The sequence below is a fragment of the Crotalus tigris genome, unplaced genomic scaffold (assembly GCF_016545835.1).
Source record: "Crotalus tigris isolate CLP2741 ecotype Arizona unplaced genomic scaffold, ASM1654583v1 scf7180000024293.1627790, whole genome shotgun sequence".
Taxonomy (NCBI): Eukaryota; Metazoa; Chordata; class Lepidosauria; order Squamata; family Viperidae; genus Crotalus; species Crotalus tigris.
This window is the reverse complement of record NW_024100466.1, coordinates 812,700-837,884: the sequence shown is the minus strand read 5'-3', so window position 1 is coordinate 837,884 and position 25,185 is coordinate 812,700. Positions and strand designations below refer to the sequence as shown.

The 25,185-nt window shown below is 47.7% G+C and overlaps 3 protein-coding genes across 8 annotated transcripts in view; 2 read left to right on the top strand and 1 right to left on the bottom strand.

Moving 5' to 3' along the window:
- The first annotated feature begins 2,519 nt into the window (after window positions 1–2,519).
- On the top strand, window positions 2,520–6,835 carry FIGLA (folliculogenesis specific bHLH transcription factor). The gene is made up of 4 exons (XM_039324091.1): window positions 2,520–2,747; window positions 3,921–4,073; window positions 5,330–5,563; window positions 6,714–6,835. The coding sequence occupies exons 1-3, from the start codon at window positions 2,520–2,522 to the stop codon at window positions 5,558–5,560; spliced, it is 612 nt and encodes a 203-aa protein (XP_039180025.1). The 3' UTR covers window positions 5,561–5,563; window positions 6,714–6,835.
- LOC120299342 (collagen alpha-1(I) chain-like) lies at window positions 5,589–10,141 on the bottom strand. The gene is made up of 2 exons (XM_039324090.1): window positions 9,105–10,141; window positions 5,589–7,802 (listed from the first exon to the last, which is right to left on the bottom strand). Exons 1-2 carry the CDS (start codon window positions 10,125–10,127, stop codon window positions 7,686–7,688), a joined length of 1,140 nt encoding a protein of 379 aa, XP_039180024.1. The 5' UTR covers window positions 10,128–10,141; the 3' UTR covers window positions 5,589–7,685.
- ADD2 (adducin 2) overlaps window positions 10,009–25,185 on the top strand; it is a 33,025-nt gene continuing 17,848 nt past the window's right edge. For 5 of the 6 annotated variants that reach the window (XR_005554396.1, XR_005554395.1, XM_039324085.1 and 2 more), the window contains exons 1-6: window positions 10,009–10,142; window positions 21,473–21,683; window positions 21,995–22,130; window positions 22,980–23,131; window positions 23,510–23,590; window positions 24,762–24,911. Coding sequence is in view for 4 of the 6 variants with exons in the window: in XM_039324085.1 (XP_039180019.1) it covers window positions 21,501–21,683; window positions 21,995–22,130; window positions 22,980–23,131; window positions 23,510–23,590; window positions 24,762–24,911 (702 nt within the window). In the remaining 2 variants the exon portion in view is untranslated. The remainder of the gene's footprint in view (window positions 10,143–21,472; window positions 21,684–21,994; window positions 22,131–22,979; window positions 23,132–23,509; window positions 23,591–24,761; window positions 24,912–25,185) is intronic. The other variant, XM_039324086.1, reaches the window with a different exon arrangement.

Below are 25,185 nucleotides of genomic sequence, written 5' to 3'. Positions count from 1 at the left end.
AGCCCCAGAGGGTATAAAAACCCACTCCCTACATGTGTTCTCTCTCTCTTTTCTTCCAGAGTCATCTTTCTGTCTTGCTCTCCTCTTTAATAAACTGCAACCTTCTTTCTAAAGCAGTGGCCATGTTGTTTATTCCCAGCTTGGACTGGACCCTGATGAAGATTTTTCCTTCAGCATAAGATACAACATTATATAGCAAGAGTTGTTCAGTGTATAATTCTTTTAAAATCAGCTACACAATCATCAAATTTAGAACTCCATAAATTCTATAATTTTTGAAGAAGTTCCATGCCTGTAGTTATATTAAACTACGTTCTTATGCTTATTAGAGAGAGGAGACAAGAGAAAAATTCCCATGCAGTTGCTGTACTCATCAATGTAACTTCTATATTAATATAATGCTGAAGTTGGTGGGAGGTATCAAAATAGGAAATTGAATTAATAACAAGAATTAATCATGCATAGACAGAATATGCAGAAAAGTTCTTTGAATGCAGAGGTGAAAACTCACCCATTTGCAACCTTGAATCCACACTAGAATGTGAAATAAGCAATGCTATTAAACTTTTAAGGAACAGGAAGGCTGAGAACAGATGCAAGAATCTCAGAAATGTTAAAATCTCCAAGGCGAAATCAGCAAAACCTCTAACCAATCTCTGCAAGACGCCACTTGCTCAAAGACTTTAAGCACACAGCTTTTATTCCACTTCCTAGAAAAGCAGGAACTACAGAATGCCCTTAACACAGAATCATTAATCTTATCAGTAATGTAGTAAATGGTTTAATAAAAGTCTTTTTCTTAATGAACCCAGGAAGGTTCAATAACACCATTAGTAAAGCTCAGACCAGATTTATGAAAGATAGTGGCACTTAGAGAGGGCTTTTCAATCTAAAAACAATTGGGAGATGTTTAGAAAAACCAAAGGACATAATTTTATGGTTGGTCAGTTACATAAAAGCCACCTATACCATCATGAAATACTGATCAAAACCCTGGAGCAACTCGAAATGGATGGCAAAACCACTAGAATGATAATGAATCTGGGACAAGTTTCTGTTAAGACTGAGGGAGATTTTTCAAAGCAGTTTTGGTCCCCAAAAGAGTGTCAGGGAGTAGTCCTGCTGAAATGTTTTCCTGTCAACAAGAACAACTAGTCAATATGGAAGGGAGGGTTGTTCAAAGGCCAACAACCTTTGAACGGGAAATGAATCCGAGGCAACTGCTGCAGTTATAGGACTACAACTCCTGGGCTGCAATCTTGCCAGTGCCTTTGCATCATGCTGAACCATCTGCAAGGGCAGCCCCAAGCACTTCTTATTACAGTAGTTTAAACCAGGAGCTATAGAGTGTTGATAACTGAGGTCAGGTCAGGTTGTCTTTGACCAGGAAAAAGGGTTAAACCTGTTCCTTAAGATGGAATGTGACTCCTTTGCAACTCGCAAGCACCAAGTGCCCAGGCAGCTAAATTCTCCATTAATAGTCCCTCAATCTGAACTCCTTCTTGGTTTTGGAGTACAGCCACCGTCTGAGTAGATGTCAGCAGCTACTTTACCTTGGGTTATCTTGAGAAGCAAAGCAGGCTCAGCCCTGACTTCCATCTTGGATGGGTGGCCATGAAATCCATGCTGTTGATTAGACAGTGAAGATGACGGCATTGGCAAACACATGACCCGCTCCATGCTTCACTTCAATAGGAAAAGCAGCCCCAGCATCCTCCCCCCACCACACTTCTTTCCATCGTTCCACTGGGTTGTAAAGAAGGAGGGCACAAGGTCAGCATCTTGTAGAAACTGCTGCTTTCAAGCAAGTGTGGGAAGAGCTGCCCCAGCAGGACCAATTGGAATCAGCCATCCCATAATAGCAGCAGCAGCCCTGAAATCTAGCACAGTAAGTTCCAGAGCAGATCCTTTTCCCTAAGTGGTTCTCCCAGGTGGCTCAGATTCCCTGGGGTTGCACTCAGGGTGATCAAAGCAGCTTCAAACCAAGCTGAAACTTAGGGAGGCACAGGAGATCTGGGATTTAGCCAAACCCAACTTAGGCTGCCTGGGAATAGGAAAATGAAAAAGCGCTCTACCAATTTCAAAGTTGCACACTGACTTTTCTACTCTAATTGGTTAGAGGCTGAAAACCTGAGGAGCCATTAGCCAAGCTGCTGACCTCGAGCAAGGGGGCCTGTCGGCTTCAGCTCAGCCAAGCTAATTGTGATTAATACAGGGAGGGGCTGGAGTCTCCCACCTCCCAGAGCTCACCTCCCAGCATCTGAGCATGGCTCCAAGGTGAAACTGTAAGCACCAGAGAGGAAGAACTGGCCTTAAAGTCCAGACTCTCTGAAACTGCAATTTTGCAGGAAGGGAATGGCCCCTGCTCTGGAGCTTGCAGGCCACCTGTGTCCCTCCTTCCCCCCTCCCCTTCCATCTCTTTCCCCTTAAGAAGTTGCATGACAGACAGACAGAAACTGCTGCAGCTGGGGGCCCTTGCTCCGATGATGAGTGGCTCTGTTTTGCAATATAGGGCAAGCATGGCCAAGGAAACCTCTGGTGGGGAATCTCAGCAGCTTCCTCGGCTCTTCCTGGCCCCTCCAGCTGAAGTCCTGGGTGAGATCCTAAGCAAGCAGTTTGGCTCCCTGCCTTTCATGGCTCCCATCACACGGATGAAGAGGAAGCCAGCGGGCTACTATTACCCCACCGAGAACCGGGAGCAGGTCCTGGGTCGGAGACGGGCAGCTAATGCCAAAGAGCGAGAGAGGGTAAGCAGGCATGGGGCCCTTCCCCACTGGCTCACCTGGCCCACCTTCCTCCCAGGAAGCAGCCCTGGATCAGGCCTCAGGAAAGTGTCTGTCTTTCTTAAAGTTGGCCCCAGGGTCTCCGGAGACCCCTACGACCCTCTCAGTGGCCCTCCAAATCAAAATTATTTGCCAGATAGTGAAAATATTTCCAAAAAATAAATCTTTTGTCATTTTTATTTGTTAAAAATAAGTTTTTATGAGAAATATTTATGTTAATGCATAATGGGTTTAATGTTATTTTTACATGATTCAATAAATATTTTATGAAAGAATCATTTTAATTAAAGGCTGCAGCAGTCATGAGGGAGGGCTTTTTGTTGTGGGGAAGGTGGTAGAGGGACACTAGAAGCTAGTGGGGGGGAAACAGACCCAGACCCCTTGGGGGGCTTAGGTCAACCCTGACTTTTCTGGAACAGCTTTCTTAGCTTTCTCTCCTGAGAAAGGGGCAGTAAAACGGTTCTTGGCATTTTTGGAACGTGTTCTTATCAACTTCAAAAGTTGACTTTGCATAAATATTGTAAATGCGTCAATGGTTAATCTCCATCTGCAGAGGTTGTGTCAGGTTTGAATTAGGAGGCTGGCAGTCACATCTTGCCAGAGACAAAAGGCATGAAAGACTGCCAGGTTTCATGCCCTCCTCCGGTAGTTCCAATCTGGATCATTAGCCATGGTATATTTGTGGTTTATCTAATAAGAGGTAATTGGATAGATTTACACAACCAATTAGATGCCCACCATCTAGTGGAGATCATGAAACGCTAAGCCAGCTGCATTTTTGGCTTACCGTGATATGTGAAACCTGTTCAGTTGAAGACTCCAACAAAAGTAGCAGTTTTGGGGAGACAATGCGAAAGAGCTCTCATGTCATTAGCCTGATCTGATGCTTCGTTACAAAAGCTTTGATAGTGACAGCCAGCATTACAATCCTTAAGAACCTTGTAAAACTATGTCTGGCATATTTGCAAAACTTTTTAATTTCACTATTGAGCACTATTAAAGCTCATTATTTTATTTACCTCTTCTAATAAAATTGCCGTGTGCAACTTTTCTCTCTCTTCACACAGGCAAGTATCAAGACCTCTAGCTGACTTTGATCCCTCCCCTCCTCTCCCCTCCCCTTTTTTGTCTAAACAGATCAAGAATCTGAACAGTGGCTTTTCCAAGCTGAAATCTATTGTCCCGTTGATTCCAAAAGACCGGAAGCCAAGTAAGGTGGATATGCTTAAAGCCACAGCTGAATATATTCGCCTGTTGCGCCTGATTCTGAAAGAAACCGGAGGGCTTGAGGTAGGCATGAAACTGCTCTCCAGCTAAGACAATAATACCGTTCTGTGAACTGAAGGTCTGATCCTGCACTGCGTGGTATGAAAGGACTCTCTCTTGCCAAATTCCAAGCAACAGGCCTCTTTTTCACATACGCACTTTTAATTTTTTAAAACATAGCCGGTAGGGCACTTTACGCTGATTAAAAGCTTGGAATAAGAATGATAACAAAATGGTATCAAGCAGCAAAATCGGAGTGAAAGTGTACACAGCCGGTCTCCTGTCCTCCAACAACTTCCTCCCCTGAGGACCCAAGAATATGTGGCTTTCCACCACAAAACTGGACACAACTCCTGTGGCATTCCAAAATTTGATTCTGGATTATGTCAGTTTCTAACATATTATACTTTATTTGGCCACGTGTGGTTAGACACACAAGGAATTTGTCTCTAGTGTAGAAGCACTCAGTGTATTTGCAAAACAACAGAATACAATAATAATACTAAAGTGTACAGCCAACAAAAGGAGGAAGTAAAAAATAATAAAAGACAATATTGCAGCCACACCCCAAGAGTTAACATACATACACATTAGGAAAAAAACTTAGGAGTCACACTGTATTTTGTCAGCTGTGAGAATTGGGTGTTCGGCTGAGCGATGGCCAGAGGGAAGAACTTGTCCTGGGTCCAGTTGTTCTGGCATGCAATGAGCTGCACCTGGAAGTCTGCTTTATCCCTCCACCATGTTTGGGCTGATCGGCAACAGCCCACCCGAGATGGGGAAGTGGCATTTGGGGCTGCACAGCTTTAGATGTCAGGGGGGGGAACCATCTCATTTCCCAAAGTAAATGGCACCCTTTTTCTTACTGGCATTTTTTTCCTTGTGTGGAATGTTCGAATGGCATTTCCACATCAAGCCTGAAATGGCACAATAGTTTTGTAGCTTCAAAATTTGTCAACCATTCAAGGTAGACCGGAGTAAGGAACTAATGCCTTGTAGGGCCTTATAACTTTATTCCAAGGCTGCAGTCACAGAATCTTGCAAGTCTGAATGCACTTACCCCTCTTTCGCTTCATGTGACACTCACTCACACTCTTTTCTCTGCCTGGGCTCAAGCCCCCCTTCTCTGCCCATTGTCTTGGCGGCTCTTCCTCCTGGCCCTCAAAGCCACAGAGCTTTCCTCACTGCTGGGAGGCTTCCCAGGGAGCATCTGCTGCCCTCTTTCCTCTTGACCCAACTTGGCCTTTCCAGTGAAACATTCTCCTTTCCTCTTTTCTTAGGGGGAAGATGTCCCGAAGGGTCCACCTCCTGGGCCAGTGACGGTGGCAGAGCCCTCAGAGAAGTGCCTCCCAGCGCCCCTCCCAGCAGAGCGGCCTGGCTGTTACATCAAGACCGAGAATGGCCTGGAGCTGGTGTGGACCAATCAGATGATGCAAGCCCCTGTGGACACCTGGGGGGAGGCCATTCTGCCTGCTTACATGGGGATTGTAGAGCTTCAGAAAAGCGAGTAGTTGGTAAGGCTGAACAGGTGTTTTACCTATAGATGGGTGTACAAGAGGAAAATGTGTTTCCTGTTAACTGATTGGAGCCTGTTAACTAGGTGAGCCCAGGCAATGAAGCACAAGCCTGGGGTCAAAGGGCAACTCAAACCAGTCTTTATTACCATCATTGCAATTGCCAGCACAAAGCTCTAACCTATAGAATCCCAGATTTGGGGGGCACCTTGCAGATCTTCAAAATCAAGAAGGAGGGAGCCTCTGACCAGGGGACGAATCTTCAGCCCATCCCAGACAAAAGGTGCCTACCAGGACCGTTCAGTGAGGGACTCATAGCTCCCGTGGTCCGGAAATTTCTCCTTTATTTCACGTTTGGAGATGTCCCACCATCTGGCACCACAAAGAATAAATCCACATCCTTTCCCTCCACAGTCATTGAGAGCCTCCCTGCCTACAGGGTTGTCCTTGGGCCCGCCATTCTCACAACTCCTGGGAACTGATTTCATGGTTTCACTACACGCTGTGTGAGAAAAACCATTTCCCTCTGAACCCCCCTGCGCTTAATTTTAGTTGACCCCAAGATCTCAGATTGTGAGAAAGGGAGGAGAGCTACTTTCAGCCTTTGTGGTCTCCGACAGGCATGATCCTGAGTGCCTGTCTGTGTCTGCCATCTGAACTTCAGCCCCAATGCAGGCAGCTGCTTACACACACACTTGGCTGTTCCTTTTTGCACCATTCTGAGCTCTTCAGTTCTTCTTAGGATGCAGTGACCACTGTGGTCTCAGGAGATTAAAATAAGGGCATTGTTACTCAACTGTGGTATTTCCCTTCCCTTTTAATGATGCCAAGAATGGCTGTAGAGAAAATTCCTCTTTGCCTTGTAGATTCTTTTGGCAATTTTTAATCTATTCAAGGCTTTTAAAGAACAAATTTAAACAAATAGCTTTGACAACTTTGTGGGTTTTTTTTTTTTATCTGTGCTGCTACTTATATGGTCCCACCTTTCTGGATAGAATAAAACAATTTACTTTATGTCATATTTTTTCTGTTTATACCCGTGGTATATTTTATTTTATTTTATTTTTTTACTCAGTAGAGCAGTCAGAATTTTTTTGTCATAGCTAGCTATATCCAAAAGATTAACCCATGTTTATACATTGTCTTTCAGAGACCCATTTATGAATGAAGAGAAGATCTTTTCATCACACTGAGCACTTTTAAGTACCCTCTTCTATTTCTTTTATGTTTCTTCCTTCATCAGCACATCTTAGGTTTAAAAGTTAATAAAAGAGCCACACTAAGTATTCTTGTTTTGTATGTGTAAAAATCACTGGAAAAAAATTCATTGAGGCTGGAAAAGCTTTCAATTTACAGAAATACCTATGAGTTCATTCCCTCATATCAAGATGTTCATAGTCTTTAAAAATTCCCTACTTCTGCTTCTCTCCTGTGTTTACTGGCTGGTTAAATTTTGGGGAGACAACAAAGTCCAAGATTTACCCAACCATCTAGCTGCACCTAATTAGGATCCCACCGTTGGCAGCAAATCATTGATTAGGGCAGCAAAGCTTAACTCAGTAAACCCATTTTCTGCCGGGGAGAGGGGAGCCTGTCATGAGCAATGGGGAAAGATGGCGAACACCCCTAATACTCCTTCCTCCTCCTATTTCCCCCAACCTGTGAGGCAGGTTGGGTTGAGGAAGTGTGACTGGCTCAAAGTTACCCAGTTGGCTTTCATGCCTAAGGCAACAGCAATAGCACTTAAGACTTCAAAGTGCTTTACACACTCTCTGAGCATTTACAGAGTTAGCATTTACCCCCACAATCTGGGTCCTCATTTTACTGACCACAGAGGGATGGAAGCCTGAGTGAACAAGGCAGGACTAAGTACACGACTAGAACTCACAATCCCCTAGGTTTCTAACCGGGTGCCTTAACCACTAGAGCTAACATTGATGATAGATGGCTGAAGAATACAATGCCTTTACTCTTGCTTCAAATGCTACTTCTAATTATTTTATTGCCTTCCAAATAACAGAACTGTAGAGTTCGGAAGGAGCCATTTAATGCAAGAATCCCAAATAGATGCCCGTCTAGCCTCCACCTGAACACTGGAGAGCCTAAAAATTTGCAGATGACACTAAACTGGCAGGAATAGCCAACACCCCAGAAGACAAACTCTGGGTTCCAAGAAGATCTTGGACGAGAAGACCTCCACCATCTCTTCCAACTCTGTTGTTATTCTTCGTACTGAGCCCTGCAGATCAGAAGGAAAATGTTAAATGCAAATGCCACCACTTCCACCTACTGGCCATCCAAGGAAAAATAAAGAAGACCCTGAAGCTGATTTCACTTAGAGCAGCATTTCGAAACAGTTGTCAAGCTAAGAAGATTGCTGGTGTTGGGGTTGTCATGCTGCTCCTAGCTTGCTTACAATCAGCAATGGTGGAGGGGAAGGTTTGGAATGCACAGGTGAATTCTATCGGATTGGAACCCAGGAGGGATGTTGTGGCGAACAGAGATGTTCTTTTCATAACTGCCTGAGGATTAATTGGACAACATGACCTGAACTGTCAGAGGCCTTCTCGAAGCTTCTGGAGCCCGGATCCATGGCTGCAGTGATTTTGTGGCCCCTCCTTGGCCCGATCCAGGCTCCAGAGGCCTTTTCCAAGCCTCCGGAGCCCAGATCTATGGCCACGGAGTGATTTTGCAGCCCCCCGCAGCTCAGTCCGGGCTCTGGAGGCCTGGAGTTGCGCTATATGTAAGAGAACATTAGATTTATGGAGGACTTAAGCCTCTTGAGGTTAATACTGTAATAATACGTAAAAGTCAGCCTCAGCTCCTCCTGTAGCTATTGTTAAGGTAAAACAGTTTGTATTTCTCAGAGAGAAGAGGGAAAAGGCATAGAGAAAAAGAAAAAAATTATTACACACACACACACACACACATATATATATACATACAGTTAATGTAAAAGTATAGAAAAGTAGTAAATTGTCCTCATTCCTTTACTTACTCCATTTTGGTTCCCTTGTTGCACACAGACACCATTCTCAGGGGTTGCGCTGTACTTTGCACTACCTTTCCAACGGCATTCCTTCTCCACCTGTTTTTCTTTCCTTTTTAAAGTTTATTTTATCTGTGCTTTTCCTCCTCTTTCTTCTCCTCCACTGGGAATAATTCCTCACTGGAGTGCCCCACTGCCAGCCCCATGGCTCTGGGCTGGCCTCACCCTGACCTCCGTTCACCCAGCCGGCTTTTTGCCTAAGGCAGGACTAGAACTCCCAGCCTCCTGATTTCTGGCATGGTGCCCCAACCACTAGACTGATCTAATTGTAAAACGACTTCCCAAACAATTAAACCCCTTATCAATATTTGCCCTTCTTAAATATCTTTCCTTCAGGGTCTGAAGCTTCTTTAAGGTTCTGGGTGCCCCTCAAATGCCATCATCCTTTCCCTTTGCCCACCAGGAAAGCCCTCCCTCTTCAGCCCACCCATCCCAACAAGCGGCTCTTTCCTTCCTGCGGCGACCAACATCCCAGCCATCGGGAAAAAGCACCTGCAGGGAGGCAGCAGCAGCAGCAGGAGGAAAAAGCCAGGAAGCGGGGGACGCCTTTACAGCCGAACGGAGGGGGGGAGGAGGAGGAGGAGGGGGGCCGTCCCCCCCCCCGGGGCCGCAACTGCCCCTCACCCGGTCGGGCAGGGCGGCGGCGACGGCGGCGGCAGAGCCGGCTGGAGGCCAGCGCTGGCCGTGACGAGAGGCAGCCGCTCTGGGTCTAACGGCCTCGGGGAACTTCTCCTCCCGCCCCGCCCTGCGGGGCTCCCGAGCCAGGTCCCGGCGGGCTCCTGCGGGCCCCACCCGGCCGGCGGCCCTTGAGCCCCCCCCCCGGCTGCCCAGAACCGCGTCGCCCGCCGTGCTCGCCCAGCGGACAGCCGATCTGGGCGAGCGGAGCACCGGCCCGTGCCTGGCCGGGCGAAGCAGCGGGCGCTCCCGGCCGGCGAAGCCCCGAGGCGGCTCGGGCTCCGGATGCGCCGCCTGGAGCCGCGGGCCGAGCAGCGAGGCTTTCGCGGACCCGCAGCCGGGGAGGACGGGGCGCTCGGCTGCCTGCGCGGCGGACCGGTTTCTGGGGAGCCTTTCCGCCGTCAAAGCGGGGCCGAAACGCCCCTCCGGGCCCGCCGCGCGGGGAGCACCTGGGCAGCGGGCGTCGCTGGGCCCTCCCCTTGCTGCGGCCGGAGCGCCGGGCGGGGGTCGGGCGGGGGTCGGCGCGCCGCCTGCCGTTGGGCCCGTCTGCCGCTGGGGGGCGCTGGCGGAGGCGCCCTTTTGTCGTCGCCGGCCTCGCGGGCCCCAGCCCGGTGCAGGTGGCGGCGGCTTCTTTCTGCGGCGCAGCAGAGGAGCGCCGGGCGAGGCGTGTCGGCGGCGCGGCGGCGAGGCGGAGCCGAGCGCGGATACTCTGAGGGCGGCCTGGGGACGCGCGCCTCGGCTCGCTCGCCGGCGGGACGGATTTGGGCTCAACCGCGGCTGGCCCCTGCGAGGGCGGCCCACGCGCCCCCGCGGCTCCCTCGGCCCGTTTGGCGGCGGCATCTTCGCCAGGGTGCGGTAGGTTCTCTGCGGGGGCGGCGGATGCGGGCGCCTCGCTTCCTCTGCCCACAGCCGGCAGAAGCCCCGTCGGGGCGCCTCTCCCCAAACGGGTCAGCAAAGGGTGGAAAGCGACCCCCGTCCCCCCCGCGAAAAAGCTGCAGGACACCTTCCGGCCGCCGCCGCCCCCCCCCGCCGGAGCCGGGAGGATCTGGGGGCGATCTCGGGGGATTCTTGCAGCTTCCCGGTACTTGGCAGCCGGGCGGGGTCTTTCCTGGGCTGAAGCCCCCCCGCCGCCCCAGCTTTATGCCCCCGCCGGTCCCAGGAGGGGCAGGGAGTCGCTCGGCCTCCCTTTTGTCTTTGACGTGCGGGGGGGGGCGCCTTCTCGCGGGCGTGGCGAGTCACCCTGCCTGGGGCGGGGGGCGCATCTGGAGCCCCCTCGGATTCCCCCTCCCCCGCGGCGCCCCTGAGGGGAGGGGGAGCGCCCGGAGCGGCTGCGGCCGAGATGCCCGGCGCCTCTTGCCCGGGGCTCCCGGCGGGCGCGGCTGGTCTGCAGGGCGGCCTTGTCCTCCTGCGGGGCGGAGGGGGGTCCCCGGCTTCTCTTGGGCTTAGTATATTTCTCCTCCCGGTGCCAGTCCGCCCAGCCAGGGGTAACAAGCAGAGGCGCCGGCCAGAGTTCGGGGCCGCAGAGCTTAGGGAGGGTTTGGGGGAAGCCTGCACTGGGCAAGCTGCTTCCCCCCCCCCCCGCAGGCCTCCTTCGTAAAACCGGAGGTGCTGGGGAGGCTGAGGTCTTTCTTGGAGGCGGAAGGTCCTAGATCAGAAAGTGCAAATATTTTGGATGAATCCTTCTTGCTGAATGGGTGGGGTGGCTGTTTTGGACCCCATCAGGAGAGAAGCTGTGTCAGCCCTGTTATCAGACCACCAGGATGTGTAGAAGAAAACGTGTGTGCGTTCATCCTGGCTTAATTCTTCTGCTTGGTGTTGTTTTCTGCCCTCCTTCCGTGCCCATCAAGGGAGGAAGCCTGCCTGGGTAAAAATAAGAGGGGACTCCTGCGTAGACGAGGCCCCACCCTACACCATAAAGCTTCATTCAAGCAGTGAAGCCTCAAATATAACCCCAAAGAATCTGGGCCTTCCCCATACAGGTAGTCCTTGACTTGCAACAGTTCATTTAGTGACTGTTCAAAGTTACAATAGCACTGAAAAAAAGTGACTTATGACTGTTTTTCACACTACGACTATTGTAGCATCCCTATGGTCATGTAATCAGAATTCGGACTCTTGGCCACTGACTCATATTTACGACGGCTGCAGTGTCCCAGGGTGACGCAATCATCTTCTCGGACCTTCTGACAAGCAAAGTCCGTGGAGAAGCCAGATTCACCTAACAACTCTGTTACTAATTTAATGCCTGCGGTGATTCACTTAAAACTGTGGCAAGAGAGCTCATAAAACGGGGCGAATCTCACTTAACAACAGAAATTTTGGGCTCCATTGTGCTTGTAAGGCGAGGACTATCTGTACCCTCTCCCTTGATGAAACCTAAAAACAACAGAACCCAAAGTGCATCAATGGAGAGAGGAGAAATGGGAAACTCGGACAGCCCTTGGCGGTTTGGAAGGCTTCCCAGAGGGCGCTTGTGTTGCTTTTCAGACTAAGCCATCCATCCTGGGTGGGAGGGTGGGTGGGTGTCACAGAAGTCCACAGGGCAGTGGTGCCTCTGCAGGTGAAACTCTCCCTGCCTAGGACAGCTTCAGTCATGCAGAGAGACCATCCTCATCCTAGCTTTAGACACCTTGTTTTAGACTTGTCTTACATGGATGAAATGTAGCCTGTACTGTATCACACAACATGCAAACCAACGTTAACGGAATCATGGTTTATTGAATTAATTCAATTGCCTAGGTTTAGCCTGAGCTACAAAATAGAACTACAGAATAACAGAGTTGGGAGGGGCCTTGGAGATTTTCTAGTCCAACCCTCTGCTCAGGCAGGAGACTCTATGAATCCAGACATTGGCTGGCTGTCCAATCAATAACTGCAACACTTTTGCTAACACATTGTCCACTCTTTGGAGAGCCAGCGAGGACGCCTTTCTCTCTTGCAACTGGCAATGATGGGGGCTTTTGTGCTCCAGGCATCTCAAAGCTTCCAGATAGCTAGGCCATGTTTAAGAGAGAGGAACAGTTCAGCACTTACAATTCCATGAGAGGAACTGAGGCATGACACAATTAAAGAAGATAGAAGGATAGAATTCTCAATTGGCCAAGTGTGATTGGACAAACAAGGAATTTGTCTCCAGTGCATAAGCTCTCAGTGTACATACAAGAAACAAGGGATAAATCATGATCATGAATCATGATCCATCACAAAAATACATTCATCATGAATCATACGATACAATAGTGATAGTCAAAGGATATTAAATAAACAATCAACATAAATCATACTAGGATACTAAATAAAACAATATAAATCGTGAGATACAAGCAACAAAGATATAGTCATAAGGAGATAGGTAATAAGAAAGGTGAGCAGAATAATAGTAATACAGCCTTACTAGGTAGTTTGACAACGTTTTGGGGAATTAGTTTTTTTAGCAGAGTGATATACTGGGGGGGGGAGGGAGAAACTGTCCTTGTGTCTGGTTATTTTGGCTTTCAGTGCCCTATAGCAGACCTGAGGGGAGGAGTTGAAGCAGTCCATCTCCAGGAAGTGAGGGGTCTGCAGATATTTTCACAGCCCTCTTTCTGACTCGTGCAGTATGCGGGTCCTCGATGGAAGGCAGGCGGTAACAATTGTTTTTTCCGCAGTTCTAACTATCCGTTGAAGTCTGTGTCTGTCTTCCTTGGTCGCAGTGCCAAACCAGACAGTTAAAGAGAAGCAAATGACAGGCTCAGTAATTCCTTTGTAGAACAGCAGACCTCTTAATGTGAAAATCCAGGTGATCTGTGCCTCATTTTTCTACCACTGGTTGTAGAGCTTGCTCATTGGAGGGTAAAACTCCTCTGTGGCTAATTTTGCTGCCTCCTTGCTATCCGGGCCGCCTTCTCACTGTTCCCCAGTCAGTGCCCGCCTGTCTTCTCAGCCTCCCTCTTTAGACTCCACGGCTTCATTTCCTGTCTTGACTTTCCCTTGTCACATCGCCCTGAATGAAGGGGTGGTATTGCACAATACGTCCTTTCCCTGATAGGAGCTACTGGTGCTCCCTGTGTCTGAGAAAAAGCCACATCTCTGTTTCCATGGTTATGTTCAGCTTTAGAAATTAGTTGATGCCAAAATGCAACAAACACACATGCAAGCGGTGGGAAGTCTCTGCTTGCAGCTGCTTTTGAAACGAGAGAGGTGGCCGGGCGGTCCTTACCTTGCCTTTATTCTGCTGAGTCATAATGATGGCTGTTCCGTTGGAGGAGGAGGAGGGTAGCCTGCAGGGCAGTGTCCCCCTTGGAGTGGGATTTTTCCAAAGGAAATTCGATTTCTAATTTCACGAATACTGGAAGGGCGTCATTCGGAGAACCTGAACGCTTGCAGGACAGCCACAGCTGTGTCTGTAGATGAGACACAGTGGCTTTGGCCCCTTCCCAGGGAGGAGAGAGAATAGCTCTAGAAGATGGGGGCAAGAATAGGGGGGGCTCTTTCTTGCTCTGATTTTGCTTCTCACAGGAGAGAAAACTCCCATGGGGGGGGGGCTTCTGCAGCTCCAAAGTTCACTCCTGAGCTTGGCCGAGGAGCAGGTGTCATTCTGGGGGTGAACTACAGGGAGAGACTGATATACGTGTTTTTGGTCTAAGGAAGCCCTGAGCTGCCCCAACACCTATTTGGTGTGTGATGGGATGGATTTTGTGTGTGTTGGTGACAGAGTGAGGCTTTTGAATTTTTTTAAAAAAAATCTCTGATTTTGGAAAAATGCTCCGAGCATGGAAGTGTTGTGGGCCTCTTAGGGTTGGCAAGGGTGGGTGGAAGCTGGCATTCCTTTTTTTTCCATTCCTAGTTATTTATTGTATCATAAGATGCAAATAATAGAGTACAGAATATAGGTATTAGCTTGGTGCAGTGTTATTTATACAATTTAGACTCAAAATTGTTAACACTGTAGCAATTTGGATAGCTTAAAACTTTAATAATAAGGAAAATAAAAGTATCAAAGTGGACTATGAGGCTGGCTTTCTGTGCTTTCTCTCCACGCCAGGCAGAAATGCCACTCAGTCCTCTTGCTTGGTTTCCCATTTCACAAAACCACCAACCCAGATATAGGAGAGACTTGAGTTCAAATCCACTTTTAACCAAGAGCACCTCTGAGAACGCTTTGGACCATGCTGTCTCTCAGCCCAACCTACCTGGCAGGGCTGTTGTGAGGAAAAATGACAAGAGTGCTGTATGTGCCACTTCATTATTGTTATATTCTTATTCATTAAGTGTCACGTAGCTGTCCACTCTCAGTGGATTCACTGTCCCTCTTCAGCTCCCAGAGGAAAGGCAACATATAATCTGAGACATACATCTGTAAGAAAGTGTGCAAGAGTTTAGTGCGGCCAGGTTGTATCTGGCCTGTTTTAGTCAATGAACATGAGCTGAATGTGTCACCCCTGGCACTACAGCATTGTCAACAAGGAAGATGGAGAAGGAAACGTCTCCAGCACAGTTGGATTAGGATCCTACTTTATTGAAAGAATATCTGTCTGGATTTGACCCTCCGGGATGTCCTAGCAGCTTCTAGACCAGGGGCAGGCGCTCCTTGGGGCCTCCCCATCTCTCCCAGCAAGCACTCAGGAAATGACAGCAAGAGAACAATTAGGCCAGGAAAAGCAGCCCCCCCCCCCAAATCCCCCAATCTGCATTGGCCAGAAGTAAACCAAAGGACCAACTCTGGGTCCAGCTTCCTTGGGGCCATTAAGGAACAGCCTGGCCATGATTGGAAGTAGGTGAACATTCTCCGGGTCAGGCTTTGGGACCCCCTGGGATTCTGGGAGGAGAAAAACTCAGCTCTTCTGGAACTAGGAAAGCTCCCTGGTCTTTCACAGGAGCCTTCCCCAGCATGGAGAAGCCTCATTCCCTGCAACCGAAACTTATTGACTGATGCCAGGATTGGCCTCCATCTTGAAGAAAGGGGATTCTGACTCTTTGGAAGTTTGGTCTTTTGTGTTTGACTAAAACCATATCGATTCTGTTGTTCCTCGATTTTCTTTGCATTTTATTTTTTTATTTTGAGCACCATATTAAAGGGCATTGAAAAAGTTATATGGAAAAAGGAAATAGCATGTTACTGCTAGTCAATGTTGACTTTCAGCTCTGAAAATCCTGCCCTGGAGTCTTTGGGCAAGGTCTCCAAAGTGGACAATTCGCCTCTTTCACAGGGCCATAGAAACAAACGCTTTGACAAAACTGCCTTTTCTGTTTGATAATTTTTCTGGTCTTCCTCTCTTCTCTTCTCAGCCTTGAAGGGTCAATATAAGAACAATTTTATAATGCTGAGAACCTAACTTAAAATAACTTTTTTAAATCAATAATAATTCTAGAATAACTTAGTTAGGAAGCAAAGAACATTGTTTGGAGAATGAGAGTTTACTAGGTATTAAAATTGGGGTGCAGAGTTGCTGGGGAAGAAATGAGGGCCAACCTATCTATTGGCACGTCAAGGATTGGAATTCGAAAAATACGCAAGCCCAGGTCAAAGATCAGTTAATAAATGTATAATTATTTTTAAATGTAATGTACAATTAAATATAATTAAATAAGATGACTTCCCTTTTGTCACTTGAAAATTTAAAATTAATTTCTGGAGGTGTGTACAGCCACATCCAATATATGTTGTGCTGATATTCCATGCTTATAATTTTATATAGTTTTAATTGTATTACATAATAATTGTTGGACACATTAATTAATGTGTTGTGATAAGTAAATTGCTGTACAGAAACAGAATCATTTTTTCCTCAATGTCCCTGAGAGTCAAGTCCCCAAAGTGGTCATTGGCCTGTGAGGGTCGCATGGAACGTTTGTCAGAAAGACTGCTGTGGGCTTTTGATCAGGGCAGCACAGCAAGAAATGTTGGTGCTTACATTGAAATCACCTCCGCACTTAAGAGCCATGAATATTATTGTAAGCTTGTGTTTCCTTTATTATTATTTTTGTACAGCTGAGAAAATGATCTTTGTATTCTATAACAATATTAGCTGTGTGACCTTTTCAATCAGCTTCTTACTCATTTCTTGAGCACAAAACTGGTATTGCCAAGAAAACAATATGGATATGTCAGTTCTAGAGCCAGGTGAACTTGAGGGGAACTTTGTCTTTTTAGCTTTCATACAGACTGGACATTAGAGAAATTAGAATTTTACTCTCGCATATCTGAAGCATACAATTTTTTTAAACATCCCAAAATACACGTTACGTCAGATTGCAGAGGAAGCGATGTTACTACCAACACAGTCTTTGTTGCGAATTAAATATAGTCTAGTTTCAGTTGGTAGTGCCGTGAACTGTTGACTCACACACACATATACGTGTTTTAATTTACTGTCAGCTGTTCAGCTCAATTTCCCTTTGAGGCCAATTAAAAATGAAGGGTTCTGTTGTCAACAAATGCCATATAATTAAAGGCAACTGAGCTGCAGAGAGTTAGGTTTCCAGATGGCTGGTTTAACTGCGGAGCTCTTGGGCTTTGGGGCTCCAATCCTCTCTCCTTGAACGAGGCTCAGTTAGAGTGGATCTGCTGCTGCACTCCAACTGCTGTACGTATATCAATAGGCAGCAAGCCCCACCCTCCCTTATAGCGGATGATGTTCCCTGGGTCATGAAATGTCTGCAAGCAACCCAACCAATCTCAGAGAACACCAGTGATCTCCATCACCTCAGATCTTTGGAAGATGAATTGCAGAAATCAGGGCAGCCCAAGCTTTAGTGAGTCAAGGGCTGAGCTTGCTTCTGAGTGCTTGCTAAAGGCGCAGCTCAAACCATTGACCAGGGTTAGACCAAGAAGTGGTTGGGGCTACAGATAAACTTGAATTTAAATTATTGAATGCATACGGCTGATTCCCACGTCCCTTCCTGTTGTTTGTAATAGAACAGAATAATAATAGAATACAGCTGGAAGGGACCTTGGAGGTCTTCTAGTCCAGCCCCCTGCTCAAGCAGGAGAACCTATACCATCTCAGACAGATGATTGTCTAGTCTCTTCTTTAAAATCTCCTGTGGACAACAAGTTTAGGTCCGAAGGGTAGTTTTAGATGCAAGCAGACCAGGATGGGATTGTATTGTGCCCTTCAGAAGAGGGAGCACTCCGTCCGCCCTGACGCTCTGCTCACCGCAAGGGAGGGGAGTGCAAAGATGCAGCAGGAGGTGCCTGAATGGCAGCCACCTACCATGCAAGGCCGCACCTGGGACGATGGTTGTGAGGGAAGTAGTTGGAAAGTCACACTCCGCCAATCCAGGAATGCTGAGCTGGTTTTGGGAAATTAAAGCAGGGATCAGATGAAATGTTTCCATGCTTTTTTTTTTTTTTGCTTAGCTAACAGTTTGCTAAGCAAAAGTTTTGATCCAGAAAAAAGAAATGCTCATGTGCCTCAAAAAATCAGAAGGATTTCCCAACTTGTATAAACTTTTGAATACAAATTCTTAGAGGGAAAAGGTGGTCCCTGACTCCTCCTGGTTTTTGCTACCATGGACTAACCTGCCTCTCCCCTTACAATGCCTGCACGTGCCTCGAGCATCGCAAAGTTCATCTCTGAAATTAATATAAGCCAGGATGTGCCTGAGATAACAGACGTTAGGAGAAGAGTGCAATTTTGAATATAAATGATTGATTCAAGGCTCAGCTCTTAAATCTACAAGCAGCCATTCTGCTGCCGGCGCTTCTCCATCCAAGGACTCTTTTAAATGCCAAGTTCAGTGTGGGGCTGAAAAGCCATTTCTGCACGCAGTAATAGATCAAAAGTTAATTGTGTCTCTGGAGGCGTGAAACTTGCTTTATGCTCCAGGGCTCCTCAGAGCCAGGCAAAGGGGACTCTTGCAGGGTTGCTGCCCCATTTCCCTTCTTGGCCCATCAGGGTGGTGGCTCCAGGCTCGGAATAAGAAAGATTAGGGAAGATGACAATTATGCCTGTCTAGGGATTGCTGAAGACCTACCCAGTCAAGGATGCAAACAAGTTTAAAAAGTTGGATGCCAAAATAAAATGCTGCATTGATACATGTGGTTCAAATCTTTTCCAACATTTGCTTCAGTTCTGAGTCACCAGGAGCTCCCTGGACCGAGGGAACATTGGGTCCCTCAGGAATTTCAGGCTATTGCCAGGCTCCCTATTGGAAGACAGAGCTGGTCCCTTGAAATGAAGGGCATATGGCCAGATCTGCAGAAGAAGAGGACAGCAGCAGGGTCAGTCTGCGCAAGGCAGGATCCCTTTGCAACAGGTATCAGCTTGGAGCTGTCCAATGTACACTGAGGGACCCTTCCATTGCAGGCGACCTGAACAGATCCCTCCCTGGGCCAGGAGAACACAAAATTAAATTGAAAAACACATTTTCTATGCTGTGTGAATGTTGATTTTTTTTATTGTTCATCATAAACCTAAGGATGAGCAGAGCAGCGTGGTGGCCTAGAGGTGAAGACTCTCATCTCCCACCTGGAAGGTTGAGAATTCAATCCTAGGCAGTGACAGATGTTTTGCTATCAGGGCGCAAAGAGAAAATATCTGGTCTATTTGCACAGTAGGCAAAATGCAAGGGGTCTAAGAGCTTAATTTCTGGTGTCATTTAATTCCTTTGAATTCCAAACATCCAGGCTTTACAAGATGAAGCAAAAGCATTTGTCAAGCACGGGGGCAAGGTTTCCAAGCTAAGCTTCTCCCTGCACACAAGGATTCAGCACCCGTGTGCTTGTCTCAAGCCTGCAAGCTGCCAGCCTTTGCCACATCTGAGTTGTGTCTCGTCCTGTTCCTTGTATGTCAGAGGGTCAATCCTTTTGTTCAGGAAGAGAAGCCTTCCCTCGGCTGCCCCCTCCAGAGACTTTGCACCTGCCCCTGGTTGGAGAATTCTCACCACATACGAAGGGGGGCAGCTTGGGGTGGGTTGCCTTTGCATCTTGCTTGCTGAAGGGCACTAAGATGTCTTCAGCAGATGCAGAGCAAGGAAGATGAGGCGCCTGCTGCTTCCAGATCAGGCAGCTGCCCTGGGGAAAAGCCCACCACACAAAGGCTGGGCCGAGGGGATTCGGCGAGGCTGCCTGGCAGATGGAAAGAGCTGCTCTGTCTGTCCAGTGACTTCATAGCCTTTGCATGAAATAACCTCCCTTATGCCAGGTGGATTATATCTTGAACTCTTTGATGGTTTTGGTGTTGCAGAACTGAGCCCTTCGTTTCATCCCATTTTCCCCTTCCCAGATTGACAGGCAATCAGGATCCAAGCAGAGGACATTTTATTTTTCTTAAATTTCACTCGCAATCCATAGTCTCTTCACTCGCTTTGCAATAATGCCGGTAGCTCTAGGATCAACATCAGCTCTCTGTTTCCTGCCTGAAGTGCCATTAAGAATCCGCAGCAAATCCTCTCGCAGTAGGCCAAGCGAGTATAATGAATCAAAGCATATATTTGCTTTGAATTGCCCCAGATGTAACTTGTACCATCTTTAGATATTTACAGCTAATTTTGCAAACATGAGGAGAAAAATCTCATTGACTGGAAAGGGAAAGGCAGAAGCCATCAAAGACCAGTAGACGTCTGGCTTTCATGTCTTCCTTCATGTTCTCTCCTGGGGTTCTTCAGCCGGAACCTCAGGCCAGACCCTGGCTCTGGCCAAAGCTCCCCAAGGGTGAAAACCCACCCGTTTCTTCTGGGGAGGAGCACAGTCAGTTCTCAGAAGGGCTTGCAAGAAACATTCCTGTTGATTTCAGATGGGCAGCAGAGGCAAGATTTGTGCAGGCTTAGTTTTGCCCACTTGAATGCTCTGCTTCAACAGAGGTAACTCACGGAGGCCGGGCACCAAGTCCCTCTTGAAGTATAGAGTGAGACTGTATCAAAAGCCTGTTGTGCGAAAGAGCAGATAACGCCAGGCTGTCTCAGGGTTGCAGCGATGTTTTGTCAGCTCTTCAGAGTCTCATCTGGAATGCAAACAGAAAGGGCCAGGGCCTTTCTCCTGGGGCAGGGGGCCCTCCAGAGCCATCCCCAGGCCTGCTCTTTTCTGTCCTCCTCATCAAGGGCCTCCCCTTGCCCAGCATATCACCTTGAAAAAGGGTTTAGAAAAAGGCGAGTTCAGGAAGACATACAACCAATTTAAGACACAGCAAATTCTCTTTGGCTGGAAGGAAGTTTTTTCTAGCTTCCAACTTACTTTAACACCAGTCTTTATTTTTACATGGTTGGTACATCTGGGTAACTAGGCAACTGGCACAATGCCTCCATCTTTAGAGAGTGGGAGGCAGCAGAAGCAGTTCTGTCCTGTAGGGGCAAGGAGAATCGCCAGCTGGGCCCCCAGGTGATAGGACGGGGAGAAGCTTGTTGTTGGATTTCAAAATCCCTGAAACAGACTCCATGACACCCAAACACCTACCCTTGTACCTTGTGGATGCATCGATCTGGATCTTGAACTGGGGATTGCGGGGTGCATCTGGAGGGTACCAACTGCATGAGGGGGCAGAGGAGGGAATTTTCAAATGAATGTGAAATGGCTTTTCGTGGTCTTTTAGCTTCGTCGGATACAAGTTCTCATCCTCTTCCTCAGACATATCAACTGTTTGCCCCTCTCTTGCCCAACATAAAATAAATGGTTACGAGGCCCAGAGCCTTTTTCTGGATCTGCCTTATGGTGAGTTTGGGTCCCTGGAGGCAACCCAGCCAACACAGGTCTGCGCTGGTGGTTGTTTACATACTGCTTCCCCATTAAAGTGTGTGGAAGACCAGAGGCTGCCAACAATGAGTGAACAGGCAATAATAATGGGGGGGGGGAAATCAATTGATGTGTAGTTTCCAGGAATTACCTTTTTTAAAAAGCTGAAAATTGATTTCTATTTTGTTTTATTTCTGATCTTGTATTCTTTGGCAACCTTGTTCTTGCTATGCTTTGTTGGTTTATGCTTCTCATTTGCATCCTGTTAGTTGCACGATACCCCGGGGCCTATTTCAGCCAGAGGCATAGAATACAAAGGTCTCTCTTTAGGTAATCTGCAAAAGTGGAGGGTGTTGGAAACAGGATGCTGGTCCAGAGCAGCCTTCAAGCAAGCTGAGCTGTTTAGGAGGGCTTCAGTTTAGAATAGAATAGAGCTGAAAGGGACCTTGCAGGTCTTCTAGTCCAGCCCCCTGGTTACTGATATGCTTGGATATTCAGCTGTATAACAAATTTGGCTTTTGGTGCTTCCCTGCAGCTCCCCAAAGTGCACCATCAGTTCAAAAATGAGTGACGAAACCATTCCCGAGGAAGTCTCCGCTCTCCCTGCTCAAAGCCAACATTACTTTGACCGATTCTCAGAAGACGACCCGGAGTACCTGCGCATCAGGAACATGGCTGCAGACCTGCGCCAAGACTTCAACCTGATGGAGCAGAAGAAAAGAGTCACCCTGATTCTGCAGAGCCCCGTGAGTAGGTGCCCTCAGAGGGTGAACCACGTATGTGCTGGGAGTGGAGAGTTGAACCCAGGGAAGAGGGCCTGAGCATGATGGGATTAGTGAACCTCCCTGATCTTCTGGGCTGCCCTGACAGTCAGGATCTGAAACTCCCTCTTCAGACTGAATCCCCAGGTCTCTGCCCTGGGGTCGGGTCCAGTGAAGAATTTGAAAGCTTCTCCTCCTGATTATCCGGATGTTCATATGACAAATGCATTTGAATTGTAGACGCCCCTTAGAAGCCTGCTTGTGCTGTCTGGAGAGTTATTCTGTGATGTCTTCAGTCTTTTAGGGAGGAGCTGGAGAGTCTCATCCAAGAGCAAATAAAGAAAGGAAACAACTCCAACATCTGGGCCCTTCAGCAGATAGCTGAGTTCATGGCCACCACGGCTCCCTCCGTCTTTCCTCCGTCACCCTTGAGTACGTTGGTCTCTCATCTAGGGTATTTGGTCATGCTGGGGTTTCTGAGCATGCTGGTCCTCCTCCTCCTCCTCCTCCTCCTCCTCCTCCTCCTTCTCATGTTAGCTGAGCTCCAATTTTCTACCTGTGCCATTCCCCCACCTGGCCTCACCTGCCCACCTTCTCGAGAGTGACTCTTAAGCTTGTGGGATGTCTATGGCTGGATTGCTCTTCCTAGAGTTTCATTTTGCTAATTCCTGGATTTTATACCGAGACTTCTCCTGGACCTCCAGGTTACAGGGGGATGTATAGGGTTGACATGCCTCCTTCTGTTTTTTGAAGGTCTAGCAGATTGTGGGGTGCAATGAAGACACAGATGCCATCAGGCAAGGGGGGTCTGCATTCTGGGCAACACACCCTCTACTGGCTTGTGCTGTAAGCGGCAGCCTCTCTCGCTGCAGTTGCCTTCTTTGCCAAATGAATGCTGCTAATCGGGTTGTATGGTAGAAGCTGGGAGGCTCGCCAGGGAATTCTGGGAGTTGGAAGCCCACATATCTTAAAGTTGCCAAGATTGAGAAATGTTGCCTTATAGTATAAAGAAACATACTGTTTGAAAAATTGTCTTCAACAAAAGGAAGAATCTTAAATCTCTGCATAGGCTCTCTGAGCAACCCGGATTTTGCAAGCATCTGCAAAACGATTGGTTGCATCTCTGCTCTAAATTTTTGAAGCAAGCACAGGACAGAAAGGGTGCATTGCTTGAGCGACAACGGAAGAGCAGGCCCTTTGAGTTAGCGTTCCAGCCCCAAAGCCTTCTCATGTTACTCCGCTCCATTTTCTGGAAATTCCATGCCTGGTTTTCTTTTGCAGACCTTTCCACAGTGACACCCATCAATGACCTCCATAGCACTGACTCTGTGTCCCTGGCCAAAGGGGAGAGGCTTATGCGCTGCAAAGTTAGCAGTGTTTATCGGCTGCTGGACCTTTATGGCTGGGCACAGCTCAGTGGCACCACAGTCACGGTGAGTCATCCCATCCTCCTCTCTCCTGGCCAGCCTTTGTTGTAGATTGAAATAAAACTGTTTTTTTCCCATATTTTTTTAATGAGATAGCATTTTGGGCTTGAAGCAAGCAATTATCTTTTAGAATCTTCATTAGTTTTGCAGTATGCGAATTGAATGAATGAATTTCTTGGAATAACCAGTTCCTGGAAGTTTTGGGGATTAATGGCTTTTAGCCTTGAGGGCAGGGAAGCTGCCCCCAAAGGCAGTATCTGCTGGGTGGTTGGTGGGCTTCCTTTGGCAGCTGGTTGGTCATTCTGAGAACTGCTGGACAAAATGGTCCAGGGGTCCCATCCAGCAGGGCGCTGCTTATGCTCTTAACCTTCCTTCCTTTCACAGCTGAGAGTCAGCAAAGAACAGGAACATTTTCTGGTTTGTCCCGAAGGCCTTTCCTGTCATGAAGTTACAGCATCCAGCTTGGTGAGAATGCAGGACTCTCGGGTCCAGCTCTGTGCCTGCGACTGCAGACTGGAGCTTTGCAACCAGCTGTATTTTCCTGCTTACAACAGTCTGTAAGAGCAGCCTGTGTAGAATGAAGCTACTCATATGAAACAGAAGGACAGGGTGACAAAATCCCCTCTAGAATTTCATGGACAGGCTGCCCCTTGGATGACGGGTGCACAGTCATACAAATTGTGACACAGTTTTTTTTATCAGTTGTATTTGTTGTTCAGTCACTAAATCATATCCGACTCTTCAAACCCCATCTACCACAGCATGCCAGACTTTCCTGTCCTGCACTGTCTCCTGGAGTTTGCCCATGTTTACATTTTTTGCTATCTATCTATCTGTCTGTCTGTCTGTCTGTCTGTCTATCCTATCTCTATCTATCTATCTATCTATCTATCTATCTATCTATCTATCTATCTATCTATCTATCTATCTATCCTATCTACCTCTATCTATCTATCTATCTATCTATCTATCTATCCTATCTACCTCTATCTATCTATCTATCTATCTATCTATCTATCTATCTATCTATCCATCCTATCTATCTCTATCTCTATCTATCTATTTATCATCTATCTCCAGGAGACAGAATGTATATACAAATATGTATGTATGTATGTGTATATGTGCCATATGCATAGCCTCTGCCAATCCTGGGAACTGGGTGGGGTATAACAAACTTAAACTGTAAAATACAGTGAAAATAATTGAAAGAGAATTGCCTATAGAGACAAGGAGAGGCGGCATCTTCCTACAGAGGAGCCGTGAGGAGGATGCCTAAGGGGACATTTTTCTGCAATTGCATCTCTGTAACTGAGAGGGAGCAGACAGACCCAGAGGTGCAGGGATAGCCTCTGCTGAAGTGGAGGAACTCTGGTTTCCATGGAGACACGCTGGGTACACCAAAGGTTATTGAAGGCCGGCAAGCCCAGAGGAATGGCAGATGCAGAGAGGCCATAGGCTGGTTTTTCTGTAAGCTTGAGAAGAGTTTAGGATCCCAGGATCTTCCGCCCACTTTAGGCATCGCTGCTTCCCAATCGCCTGAAGAACTCTTCCCTGGAGACGTCACCTTAGTCAGCCAAGGCAGGTGCCCATCTTCTCATTGGACGCCCCCCACCCTCCTCTTTTTCCTTCTCAGATTAAAGTGAACATCCTGGGGAAGGTGGTGGAGCAAGGCAGCAGCAGCTTTTCGGTGGACACCCAAGGATTCAGCCTGCACTCGGCCATCTATGCAGCTCGGCCTGATGTGAGATGCATCATCCATCTGCACACACCAGCCACAACTGCAGTAAGGGCGGCGGTGGGGAACAGGTGTCCATCTTTCTAGCAGAATGCTGAGACACAACAGAGCTTCGGTTTGATGGATGGAGGAGACAGGCATCTCCTCGGAGATGATCCCACTATCCCATTTCCATTCACCTCTGGACTCCTCCAGCCCTCTGGATGCAACTCTCGCAGTTGTTGGACGGGTCACGGACTGGGTCACGCTGCAGGGCTGTTTTGTTTGGGCTGAGTTTGCTATGATAGTTAGCAAAGGCTAAACAAACCAGATGTAATTCAGT

Excerpts from the sequence above, each read along its gene's own strand:
- LOC120299342 (XM_039324090.1), bottom strand. The coding sequence starts at position 10,127 with ATGCCGCCGCCAAACGGGCCGAGGGAGCCGCGGGGGCGCGTGGGCCGC. Across the intron at positions 7,803-9,104 it reads CTGCTGCTGCCTCCCTGCAG|GGCTCAGTACGAAGAATAAC; the intron begins GTGCTTTTTCCC and ends TCTGATCTGCAG.
- FIGLA (XM_039324091.1), top strand. The coding sequence starts at position 2,520 with ATGGCCAAGGAAACCTCTGGTGGGGAATCTCAGCAGCTTCCTCGGCTC. Across the intron at positions 2,748-3,920 it reads ATGCCAAAGAGCGAGAGAGG|ATCAAGAATCTGAACAGTGG; the intron begins GTAAGCAGGCAT and ends TTGTCTAAACAG. Across the intron at positions 4,074-5,329 it reads AAGAAACCGGAGGGCTTGAG|GGGGAAGATGTCCCGAAGGG; the intron begins GTAGGCATGAAA and ends CTCTTTTCTTAG.